Raw genomic sequence first — 13,006 nt, 5'->3', positions numbered from 1 at the left:
TGTTTTAGAACACAGTATACTCCATTATTGACCTGATACAAAATAGAGGTTGGTTATGGGCCCCACTGAGCTGTGGTTCCACTGATAATCAGGGTAACCCATAAGCTCAGTGCCCTGAAACTGAGGAGAGTAGCAGGAATAAAACACTGCCCCAAGGCACTCACCTTTTGCTGTGAACTCTCCAGGTTCCCTGGTTCCCTGATTGCCTGCTTTGCCATCTCCCCTGTGTCAGGCCTCATGGAAAGTCCCTGGGAGGCCATCGCCTTCCTCCCACCCTGATTACACAGAAGGCAAAAACAAATAAAAACATACAGGGAGGGCTCCTACTAGCAATTAATGTAAATCTTCTAAGCATTCATTTTCCTCCCCTAGCCAAGAGCAGCTCATACACTGGGATTTTATTTGTTTCATAACTTAATTGCTTGATACTTTAAATGCCATCATATTAACTACTTCTAAATGATTAAGAGGGAATGGCAGTGGAGGCACCTTTGTAAAGTTATTTCTCTCTCTTTTTTCCCCTTCTACCACCCCTCACAGCATGTCTTTGCTGAACCACAGCTGTGACCCAAACTGTGTGATTGTTTTTGAAGGATACCAGCTTTTACTTCGCTCCGTCCGAGAGATCCAGATTGGGGAAGAGGTAATTAACTTGTCCTCCCTTCCGTCAGAGACACCTGCAACAATGACATCTCCCTAAATAAATTCCAGACTGCAGGGCCACCAGCTTAATATTTTGATGATATATTGATGCCACTTTCTAGCACATAGCTATCAGGGGGGAAATGATAAATAGAATCATCCCTTCACACTGCCTGGGCCCTGTAATCATTACTTCCCATAAATCACTAGCAGTGCTGATAATTTTTTTTTCCTCCTTTCCTCCTCTAGGCACTTCATTTTGTTTGTATTTGACCGTCTTTACCCTTATGGAAACATTTACAATATTTCTGTGTGGAATGCAGTGTTCACTAAGTTATTGTGACAATAAGAATTTTGTCAGGCTGCAACCCTACTCAGCTTTTTTTTTTTTTTTTTTTTTTTTTTTATGACAGCATTTGTACAACTTTGAAAAGAATCATTTGTGGCCAGGTAAACATTTCAAAGTAAATGTCTTTTTCAGAAAAGCAACTTGGAATTTTCTTAGTAAGGCCTGCAAAGGTGTGTGTATATGTAACTTTACATGCACCAGTGACCTATGCAGATTTAAAAATCATGCCCTAATACAAATATGGCTCAAGCCTGTGCTTAAAAGTGTGGGAAGATCAAAGGCATTTGTATTCTAATTTAGAAGTGGTATCTCTTTTCCTCCCTCTAAAGTGTTTTCCTCTGAAACAACTGCTACCACTTTTCATTTTGCATTCTGTGTGGTAGCTTTGGTACAACTTTTTTCCATGCTGACTTACTGCTTGCCTGCAGCACAGGTTAGCACAGTTTTCTTGATAGCCATGTGCTGAATTTACATGCCTGTGTATGTGAAACTACATCACCTGTTCTGAGTTGAGCTTTTACTTACATCTCTGAGCTAATGGGAAAGAAAGTACAGGCTAGGGAGAAGTCTGATTGGGTTTTCTGAATGAATAGAGTGCTCTGAGGTGAAGAACATAATTTCAAGTCATGAGGCAAGAAGAAAAATAATTATGAGCAGTAGAAAACCTGCCATATCCTGCTCAAACTTATAGTAGGTTTAGATAGAATTAGATCCCTTATGTAATAATTAATAGAAAGTAAGCAAGCATTAAAGTTGATTAGAAATGAGAAGTTAAGTAGCAAATCAAGCTTAGATTAGTAGGATGATGACTTTACTATCCATACAGGAACAAACTTGTTAGGGCTTCTGGACCTTTGCCAGGAAATTATCAACCAGTACAGTATGATGTGTTCACTAGGTGAGTGAGAAGTAAAAATATTTTTGCACATTTCTAGTGCTTTAGATCAGAGAACTACACAAATTTATTCATCTTCAAGAGTTGTTGACCACCTATGATCACAGGGAAAATGGAGATACAGGGAGGTCATCTCACAATTGTAATAAGAGGGAGGCACCAGTAGACCCGATACTGGTTATAAACTGGAAGAAGAGATATCATTACATTGGATGTAGCTGCTGTGGTGTAATGCAGGTTTATTCAGGAGTAACATTAATGCACCAGCCACACTTTTAAAGTGCTCATGCTATACACAGTAATTATATTTATCAAGTCAGTGATAGAAGGCATGCAAGATTATGGGACCCTAAAAAAGTTTTGATGTCATGATGGAAGTTGTTTCAGTTTAGGTTTAGTTTCATGTCTAGGCATTTTGTTGGCTTTGCGTATTTTTGACAGGAAGGCAAGTGGTATTTAGTGATTTTTAACTGAATTTCTGTTTGGGCTTTGAAATTTGTTCAAATTCTAAGACCAAAATGTATCTCAGGCAGTAGAGAATTAGGACTCCTGAAACAGAATAGTTGACTGAATCCTTATAGAAGCAAAGTGTGAAATTTGATGGTGCTGTATATTTGAAAAACTAATCACTAATTATATGCAAAAATGTAGCCATTTTTGTGGTAAAGATAGTGTTGTCAGTCTTGAAGCACTGCAAAACTATGAGTCATGAATAAACTTTTTTATAGGCTTTGAAAGAAGGGATTCATTTATAATTGCTTGGTTTTCAAAGTTGAAGCTTTAAGAAAACAAAGTGTGTTGCAGAAATCCTGAGAAAATACTAAGTTGGCAAGATGCAGAAGTGGCTGCTTCTTAAATTTTGCATTGAAAGCCAAAAGTTGAGATTTTTCTTACAATATATTATTTGTGTCTTACACTAATGTGGTTCTATGGAACTCCATGCTCTACAGGGGCAGAAAGTTACCATTTTTAACAAAAGCACACTATGTTCCCATTGTTTTTTGGCCATTTCTGCTTTGATTGATTTAAAAAAAATAGCTTTCATTTCCATAATTTACAATTTATTCATCTGTTTAAGTGACATTTATAATCCTCACAGATAAAAAATTTTAAAGTGAAAATTTGGCTATATTAGCAAACTATCTTCTGTTGTAATTCAGACAAGGAGTCTCTCCTAATATGCCTTATTCTAATGCTTGATCAGCTGGTAATGATCACCACTAACTTTAAATGTTTTCTGACCTGCAACTGTCATAAAGGGAATGAAACTTATAAGGAACAAGAAGAACAAAACAATTGAAGACAAGGCTTGGTAGCAACTCTTGAACTCCATGCATAGATTGGGGGTTGTGTTTTACTCCAATCAGTAACAGGTTTTTGAGCATAGTTAAATCTAACAGCAGAAAGAAAGAAATAATAGATTTTTGTGGGGATTTTATTCTGTATGTCCCCACTCAAAAGACTAGATGACTTGAAACATGCTTCTACTAACTAAAAACTTCTTATAAAACCATTTTTGCTCCTCAAGATAATGTTAGTTGTAGGGCTGACTATTCCAGCTTTACGTGATGTTACTTCAACAGTATACAGAGAGTTCTTTTTCTTGCACTTTCTTTGAAATTTAAGTATTGTGAAGAAAGGTAAGATATGGGGAAGGATAGAAAGGAAAAACTTACTCACCTAGAGGTCACCAGGGCTCCTACAGTGATAAGGTAGGCCACCAGTAATTTAGTTTCTCAAGAAGACAAGCAGCCTGCTCTGAAGAGGTCTTAATCATTTCTCTACTCTAAAGAAACCACTTTAAACAGCAATAAGATATGCACTATCATTTCAGTTCATTTTTCCTAAATTTCTGTGTCCACCTAGTATTTTGTAGGCAAACATGAGCTATTTTGCCTGTTCTCCAGTTAGAAGTTGCAGAGCTGTGGTTAGTTCAGTGCATGGCTCAAATCAATGAGTCCTGCTGAGAGCCAGGCTGTTTTAGCTGAGGTCCAGTTCTGCTCTGAAATAGGTATGTAGCTACCATCACCTGCAGACTTCATTAGAGAAAAATTGCATCTTTCTGCAGAAACAGCAGACTTTACTCTTACAAAGCAAATATTTCTTTAAAAAAAGGCTAAATGCGTGTCATAGTTTCAGATGACCAGGAATGAATCTTCATGAGAGATTCAATCTTGTATCTTCATGAGAGATTTCAAGCAAAATTTGTAATACTTCCATTAGTATAATTCTGTGAGAAGTTTTATATGTGCATATGTGTGACACGTTATGTTTTGTCACATTCCATTTTTTAAACCAAATTTTTCCTTATGTTAGAAGGCATTTTGATTAGGTATGTCAAAACAGGAAGAACACAGACAGTTCACCACTTACATGACTCTGTTTCAGAGATTTTTTGTCTGAAACCCTCCCTATGACTCTGAGATCCATGACTGCAAAAACAAGAGGATTCACTTTTTTTCCCTGCCGTTTGCATTAAAATAATCAATTTTAGAATTCTTCAGAATCTGCTGTCCAGAAATTCTGTAGCTTACACCCTGTTACAAAAACTGTAAGCTTCTGTGTTGGAGTGAGAAGCTGAGCTCAGACAGTACTGCATTTTTAAGGAGGAAGTCTTGAGAATCAATAAGTCTCACGGCTGTTAAATAATTCCCTGCCTTCATAAATGTTAATAAATATATATTCTCTAGTTCATGGGGAAACATTTACTGCATTCTTTATAAGCAATGCAATAAAGAGGGAAGCTTTGGTCAGCTGAAATAATGTTTTAATTAATACCATACATCCCGCATGCAAATACCATTAAGGCAACCTTTGATAAATAGGCATATTTCCTAAATATGTCAAAGTTAAATGAGCCTTGCATCTAATGAAGGGATCCAAAATTAAAACAAGTGTAGGAGAGAGACCGGAATACAGAATTTTTATGTTTAAATGATTAAATGATTACTACAGACTTAGTCACTGTTAGGTTGGTCATGTTTCTAAATATTCTAAATTTTCCCACTCAGTCTGCCAGCTTTTTCACTTATGGGTTTCTGTTAGCAGGACTGGGAATTTGGACTAGGGCCTCTGACAGCAAGAGAAACCCTTAGTTTTTAAAACACTAAAAGGAAATATCGATGTGACAAAACTTCTTGTCCTCCTTCTGCCCAGTTATATGCACCAATCCAGAACAGGTTGTTATGGGACTGCTCATATCCACAACTGCGTGGTAACCTCTGAAAAAGAAGTTACTGGTCTTAAAAAAAAATCCAAAAACACAACAAAAAAACAAACCACAAAAAAAGCCAAAAAGGAAGACAGAAAGTGATGTAGCCTGTAGGCTGGAGATGGATAAAGCATGTTCAGTGTTGGCTATAGTTTTGTTTTGCAGTATAATTGGACCCTGCCTAATGATGGGTTTAACAGTAATGGTAGGGTTTAGACCATTGACTTTTAGCAAGGGACAGACTAATCTCACATGAATAATTTTCCCATCAAGATTTCTGTTGTCTTGGACTGTTCCTGAACTTGATTAAATCCCTTTTATTGCTGGATGTCACCTGAACCTAAAGCCCCAGAGGACATGGGGTCAGAACCAGTGATTTTTGTGCAGACGATAAGAGCCAGTGAGCAGAATGATTTTGACAGAAAAGACCTGCCAGCTGCAGACATGAAAATCAGAGGGTTGTTGATGGGAGAGGGAAATGGGTTTGGAATGGCTGAAGGAAGAAGTTAGTACTAGAGCTTGACTGGAAACTGCTTTGTGGGAAGGAAGGGAGACAGGTCTTTGTCACAGCACCAAGAAAGATGTGGAGTAGGAACAGCTGGGGAAAGAAATAAGGACAAAGTTCATGGGGTCACTGAAGATGACTGAGAAACCAGAGTAGGGCAACAAAGACAGTGAAGCTGAAGCGTGCAGGAAAGGCAGAAGCACAGATCTGGGACTGGCAGGAAGATAAAATCACCCTGTTGTACCAAAAATGAATATGTAAGGAGCTAGAACTGAAGGATGGAAACCAGGTTTAGGTTACTGGTTGTGGAGATGAAGACTGGAAAATGATAGAGGGACAGATGTGAGAAAACAGGGCAGAAAGGCTTGGGAGAAAAGAGTAGGAAAAAAATAGGCAAAACAATTTCTATCCATTCACCACAAAAAGCTCAGAGGGAAGCTGGCAGGTCCTGTATCAATGATTGGTGTAGAGTGTTCTGTTGTGAACCAGCAGTGGTGAAACTAATCCCCTCTCCACTGAGACACCCACAACTTGGGAGAAACAACACTATATAGAGTGCAAAACTTAACAAAGTTCTCATGTTTTCTAACTTTCCATTATCAGTGCAACTTTAATACGTTTCTTCCATTAATTATACTATTAGTCTTCAATTACAGGACCGTATTTATTTTTTTCTGCAGGCTTTCTGCTTATGATTATTTTAAGTGCTTGACTTTGTCATCTCAGTAATCTTCTTTTAATACAGACCTCCTTCCATATGTAATCAAATTACACTGTAATAATAAATGAAAAAAAAAAGTAAGTATTGTTTCAGTTGCTTGTTAATTGCTCATTTAATTAGAATGCTTGCTAATTTGAAAATTGCAGGTTCTGGCAATAGATTTCAGTCATTACTACAAATTGGTCAGGTTTTCCTGTAATTTCTTTGAGTGGACTCTCATGATTTAACTGAGAAGCATGTGAAAATTCTACCAATTAGTTGAAGTGCCTAGGCTCAGGATGAAATAACGTGACCTGATTTTTTTACCCCTGATCTCTCTGGAGTGTTGGGTGTATAGTATAATCACTCAATAGCATTATGAGTGAATGCTGGTCTGAGGTGGGCTGTTGTTCTGTTATATTCTTTCCCTTATCATTAGTTTATGCCTGTGCAGCACTTTAAACATTTGAAGAACTCTACAAATGGTAGAGCCCTGTAAAATTCCTGCTGGAAGGCATCAAAGTGAACAAATTACAGACTTTCCAGTGGTTGATTGGAATTCACTCTGTACAGCATGAGAAGTTGAAAATGGCACAAATTTAAGCATTTTCTTTTATAATTTTGGTAATTTTTCTAATGGTTTCAAAAACTTGACTGCAATCCTTTTGTGTTTTCTTGGTCACAAAGGACAAATCACAAACATACTGAAGATGGGTGTGGTGTAAGAGGAGCTTTCTTTAGGCTAAAACATACATTTGCAAGAAAGACAAAATTTTTTGAGATAAGTTGTTGTATAAAACCAGTGCTACACAAATAAGCTTTAGAGCAACTCAGAATGAGATTTCATGTAGGGGAATTTCAGATACTAAGTTGATCATTTTTTTCTCTTCTCTCTTTTCTCTCTTCTCTTCCCTCCCCCTCTCTCTCCAATCCCTACCCCCATGTCATCTCTCTTGCTCCTCACTCTCTTTTTTCTCTCTTTTCTCACTCTCTTCTTCCAAGGATGAAAAGTTGAAATAGTGATAATTAATAATTTCAACCAATATTGTTCTGGAAATGTGGAAAAGCGTTCCTCCATGGAAATTTTTTTTGGTCTTTTTTTCATCCTTTATGAAAGTTGACGTTTTTTTCTAGGAAGCCATCTGTTAAAATAAAATTTAATTTTATTATGGAAAAATGTTGTATCCAAAAACATTGCCTTAGCTGTACATACACCTAATATGGAATTTTTGTAACACATAACTCTGGGTTTGTATGTACCACACACAGCTCACCATCAGCTATATTGAATCCCTGATGCCCACCAGTGAACGCCAAAAGCAGCTGCTGCGCCAGTATTGCTTTCAGTGTGACTGTCTTCTCTGCCAGAATCAAGAAAAGGTAGGTTGAATGAAGTAATTTCTTGCCAATGAAATAGAATTTTTCAAGGCCTCTCAGCAGCTTCCCTTTCTTTACTTAATACTTACCTTTTGCTTTATGAATAGCCAGAACAGAGAAGCAAATTACCTCTGCCCTCAGTGCTGTGTATGTCCCTATGAAAGGCAGCCACAAAGGGGAGAAAAGCAGGAAATGTTGACAATGTTATAAGAAGAATTTCTTGCTAAATATACATTGTTCATTAAGCTAGGAACCACTTTCTATTTCAAGATGTGGTTCAGATCAATTTGAGATTCAAGGACCTCTGAAAATGAGAGTTGACATGACTTGAAGCTGTAAGGAATGGATTTTATTATTATTTTTCTATGTAAAAGAATCAACTTGAAATTATAACTCGATTCACTTGTCTGATGTTAAAGGAAGTTTCTGCTTATCCTCGTAATAATGTTAAATGAATTCTGACAAACACCTGCATAAGGAATTTTCAAGAACAACCAGACATACACAGCAATTGTTAAGAGAGAGTGTAGAGGCTCCTTACATAGCTGTAACTTTTATACTCTCACAAATTCTTGGAGAAATAGGTCTGTGGTTGTAATAAATAAAATGACCTTTTACTAGGGTTCATCTTAGCCTGGTGTAATTATATTCTGGGTTGCTTCATATTTGTACAGTCTGGCCAGAATAATTTTGGCTCTAAGCCTGATGAGACATTAAATGGAATATGCAAAATGAGGCTGGCTTTATAGCAGTTTATGCAATTTGTCTCTCAAGTTGTATGTACATTTGTTCTTCTTTTTACAAATGCCTGTTTGGGTGAGTCATGTGCCATAGCTAAATGAAAAGTGTTCCCAGTAGCTTAGCAATGGTAAGAAAAGTATTGATTAAAGTGTGATTCCAAGAAGCATGATATGATTAATGAAATAAGTGCTGTAGAGAAAAAAAAAAAGAAAAAACCCACAACAGTTTAAACTCCTCTGTGTGTGTGTTTTTGTTCAAGCCAAAGTACACCCATTGAATACATAGTGTGTCCTTTGATTCATCTGTAAGCAGTTCAGAAAAAAGAGAACACAGGATAGTTTCAGGCTTATGGCATAATGCTAAATTACTTCCTGTCCTTGTGCAAAACTCATTGGCATTCTGTGCCTGACAAAGATTGCTGCCATGCTACTCAAAAGCAGTGAAGGGAAGGGGAGACCTCTTTTTGTGTTTCTTTTCAAGATGCTCACTCAAGTGCCATGAAATCTTAGATTAGTTTTGGGGAATGGCATTGCCACAGATGGAGTGATGAGTAAGAAAAATAAGCAATCTGAAGAGTCTTTCAGGATCGCTTAACAGTTTGTGAACAGGTAGATAAGTGGTGTAAAGACCATTCAGCATCTGGAATGTTTTGAGAAACAAAATCCACAGGACGGAGTACGCTTCACTGGAAGAGTCAACACAGCATCAAAAAATGCTGTAGTGAAATTTTATATGCATATATCAATGAAAAGAGTAGTCTAATACATAGTTTTAAATTAATTAATTTTTTTCTCTTTGAAATTATTAACTGTGGTTTGAATTAATCTTCTGTAGATCTTTTTGCCTGCTGGCAAAATTCCCTGTGGGGATGATCCTGCAAAATGCTTGGAAAGCTCTTTGTGACTGCATTCTGAAGTTCTGTAGTATCTTCATTGCTACCATGTAATGAGGTCTGTGAAGGGCTAAGAACCATTTGTCTGCTTGGCCTGTTGATGAAATCATCCTCAGCCTCAGTCAAGGATGATTAAATATAATCAGCAGCAGTTGTCATAGTACTACATTTCATTTCTCTGTGACAGAGATTTTAGAAATGCAACTGTTTACGTGAACAACTTGCAAACAGATTTTGGTTTTTTCCATTGATCTCAGTCCCTGTTGGCAAGCTGAGAGGCATGTAACATTGCATCTCCAGTGGGAGATAATATTTGAGGGAATTCTGGTTTTTTATATTACAGAATGACTGGATTTGACTTGGCAAAACTATTCAGTAATATTCCTGCTGCACTTCCCGTGATACTGAGACAAATTTCCAAGGCATCTTGCAAAATTTTTAAAAGGCAAAGTCTTTGTTTACAGAATAGACAACTTTGGGTCATCAGAGGTGGCAGTTTCAACACTGTGATTCAGTAAATATAATCAGATAGCAGTAAATTCCCATATTACAACCTTGCTTTGCAAAAGCAATGCCTCAGTCAACAGCAATCCACCTCATAAGTCTTTCTTATAGGTAAAACGCAAATTGCAGTTTGGCTTGGAAATTCTTATGCCTTCAAGTAACTTCTATGGTCTTGGGAATTTTTTTGGTTGTGGTCACCTCATCAAAAAAGCTAGAATCCTTTTCCTAACAAACACAGAGATTGTAGCTTCCTGTTACTTTCAAGTTCCAGTCTTGCTGAGTGTGTCTGCCAGCTGCTGAGTACATCCTAGGGACCAGTGAAAGCAGAGGAATCACTCCTGAGATGCATACATCAGTTTACAGTAAAACAGTGAGTCAAGTAATTTGCATTGTAGCTTTTATTCCACATCTTTTGTAATCTTTGAATAGTGATCCTGAGGATCCTGTGGGAAATATGCATTAAAGTTTGTATGAAGGGCATATAAACCTTTTATGTATTAGTACTTAGTTGCATGTATGCTTATTTATTCATATTTATAAAAATACTTCGCAAGTTTCTTAAAAATTAAATTCATGTCTCCTGCTATATTTTCTGAAGTCTTACGTGCTCAGGTGAAGAATGAAGATGGTATCAAGTTTCTGTTCTCAGGTCAGTTACTGACTTTGTAAGTGATCTGGGTAATTCATTTTATTCAAAATCAAACTTCATGTTTTCTAAGACCTTGCCCCTACTTTTCATAATTATTGAGGAGCAACCATTTCAACTGGAGCTGAACAGATTTTTTTACTAGAAACCAGATCAGTCTGCCTAATCAGGGGCCATTTCTGTGAATGTTCTTTGAAGCTCTGTTTTGCTCAGTTTCCCCAAACGCAGCATGCAGATGGCACTTGATGATTATTCTGTCATCCAAATGATAATAAAGAAAGATGCTGCATTTTTAAGGTCTTCTGGGTTTAAATGCTGGATTTGTTTTAATGGAAAAAATTCCTTGAAGTGGAACGTCCTTGAGGTGGTTTAGTTGTGTGCTTTATGCACACCATCACCTTGTGGTTTCATATTTAGCCTCAGAGATTTTTACGTGAACAAATAACAGATTTAGCCAACCTAAAGTTACTGATTTCATCAAACTTCAGTTAGGCATCCACTCTAAGCCAGTTCTTAGCCTCCCTCCACACCTAAAGAAAAGACAAGCAGCTTGTTCATAGTCTTGCACTAGAAATCTATGAAAACTGGAATGGACTTTTAAAGGAATGTTTTAAAGGAAAGGTTAAAAGAATGTGAAGTAAATATCCTCATCCAGTGGGGTGAGATAAGTTACATTGCTCAATGAAGTAGTGGTTAACATGAAATAAAGAGACATGATTGTGTTTCTGTGCTACCTGACATAGATACAGAGTGCAGTTGCAACTCTGTAGATTCAGCACAATAAGTTCCAGATTTTTGGTAAAATTTGTTTATGCAGATCTCTTTAAGCATTTGTCTCTGGCTGCTGCAGTAGACAAATGTATCTTAAAGCCAGATTCACTGCTTCATCTCTATTGTCTCTGCTAAAATGGATTAAACTCAGCTAGTGGTTGCATCTGCAATCACAGAGTAGAGTGTTAAGGTACTCTCACCATTCTAGTTTACATAATTCTGCAAGACTAGATTTTTATCTGCCTATCCAACTGTGAGCACTGCCATGAAATAATCCAGGTGAATGAGTGTTGTCAGGGATGAGAAAATACGGAGGCAAAAAATAGCAAATAGTTGGGTCTCTGGATCTCAAATAATATTTTGTTCCCAGGCCTCAATGCCAGATACTTTTTGATTGTCAGTGGTCATAACATAGTGGTCAGTATTTTAGCAACTGATCAAGCAGCCTCGCTCCTGATTTGACAAGGGAAGAATAGTGAGTGCTAACACATCCCTGTGAACTGATTGAGATGAGATTAAGGTGAACCTTTTGGCAGTATGGCTAATGCCAAATTAAATGGCATTAGCTACAAATCAAAATGGTGTTTTAAGTGATTTTGGCTGAAATTGAAAAAAAAATCATTAACTAAAAGAAGGAAAAAAAGGTCTTTATAAAATTCACTCAGAATATTTTTTGAGTGCCAGTACTTTTAAGATATTGCTATTATAGTCTTCATCTCGTTGTACCTCTGACAGGTTTACACATTATTGTTATTTGCTCCATTTTAACATCAGACTGTAGAAATCTGTGCCTTCCTAAAAGCTGAACTCTTGGCAACATATTACCATTCCAGCACATAAAAGCCTGTTACATTAATTATAATTAAAGATGGGATTACACTGATGACAAACATTTTAAAGGGAGAACAGTTTTTTTCCACAGTCATGAGCCAGAGTATTGTTCATATTCTACATTTTCAGCCAAGGATTTCAGGGAGATTTGTGCTTATAGAATCACTTTGTTATGAGTTGTCTTTCTTCTTTGGAGCCAGGGTTTAATCTTTTAGTCTAGCTTGGTTTTTGGAAGGCTTTTATTTATTGCAAGGTCAAAAGCAATGGGCTTGAATTGGAATCATTTTTATATTTTGCAAGTATTTGATAGCTGCCAAAGCTAATAATAACATAATGCCAGTAAGTATGTTACTCCTTTAATCAGTTTATTGCTTTGCTTAGTACTTACTTTTATATTGCATCCCAAGTTTTGGTAAAGAACATCACAAGTCCAGTTTCCAACTCAAGGACTTTCAAAATTAAGTCACCTGAACATCAGCCAAGACATCTACATAAAAATGTCACCTGCAATTCTTCAGCTGGTATTGCACTTCCCTACATCCACCAGTGCTTTTATTAAAAAAAAAAAAAAAAAAAAAAAAAAAAAAAGTTCCTGAATCTACTAGAAATTTTGATATTCTTTCCCTGTTCTAGGAGACAAAACAGTTATAGTTAAGGAATTTCACCAACTATAAATGGTCCTTTGCATAAACTGATCAAATTTATTGCTAGAGCCATATGTCTGTGATTGATTTGCCTCACAAAGGTTTCTGAGAGACACTTGAATGTGGCTAAGGATAGAATTTATACAACATTTTCAACTTTGATCTTCGTGTTTGGTGTCAGCAATCCCATGGAAGACCATGTGCTTAAATCACAGTGGTATTGTCATATGAAAAATACTATTACTGGTTATTGTTTTGAATTAGTACGTAAAGGTTTTGTGTTGGATCACTGTACTGG

General features: G+C 36.8%; 1 protein-coding gene across 2 annotated transcripts in view; it reads left to right on the top strand.

Annotated features, from left to right (window-relative positions):
- SMYD3 (SET and MYND domain containing 3) overlaps window positions 1-13,006 on the top strand; it is a 349,611-nt gene that overhangs the window by 270,896 nt on the left and 65,709 nt on the right. The window contains exons 7-8 of one of the 2 annotated variants that reach the window (XM_071739126.1): window positions 541-643; window positions 7,572-7,682. In XM_071739126.1, the coding sequence (XP_071595227.1) occupies window positions 541-643; window positions 7,572-7,682 (214 nt within the window). The remainder of the gene's footprint in view (window positions 1-540; window positions 644-7,571; window positions 7,683-13,006) is intronic. The other variant, XM_071739128.1, reaches the window with a different exon arrangement.

Source organism: Heliangelus exortis, chromosome 3, assembly GCF_036169615.1.
Source record: "Heliangelus exortis chromosome 3, bHelExo1.hap1, whole genome shotgun sequence".
Taxonomy (NCBI): Eukaryota; Metazoa; Chordata; class Aves; order Apodiformes; family Trochilidae; genus Heliangelus; species Heliangelus exortis.
Note: the sequence above shows the minus strand (reverse complement) of the source record. Positions and strands in the feature narration are given on the sequence as shown.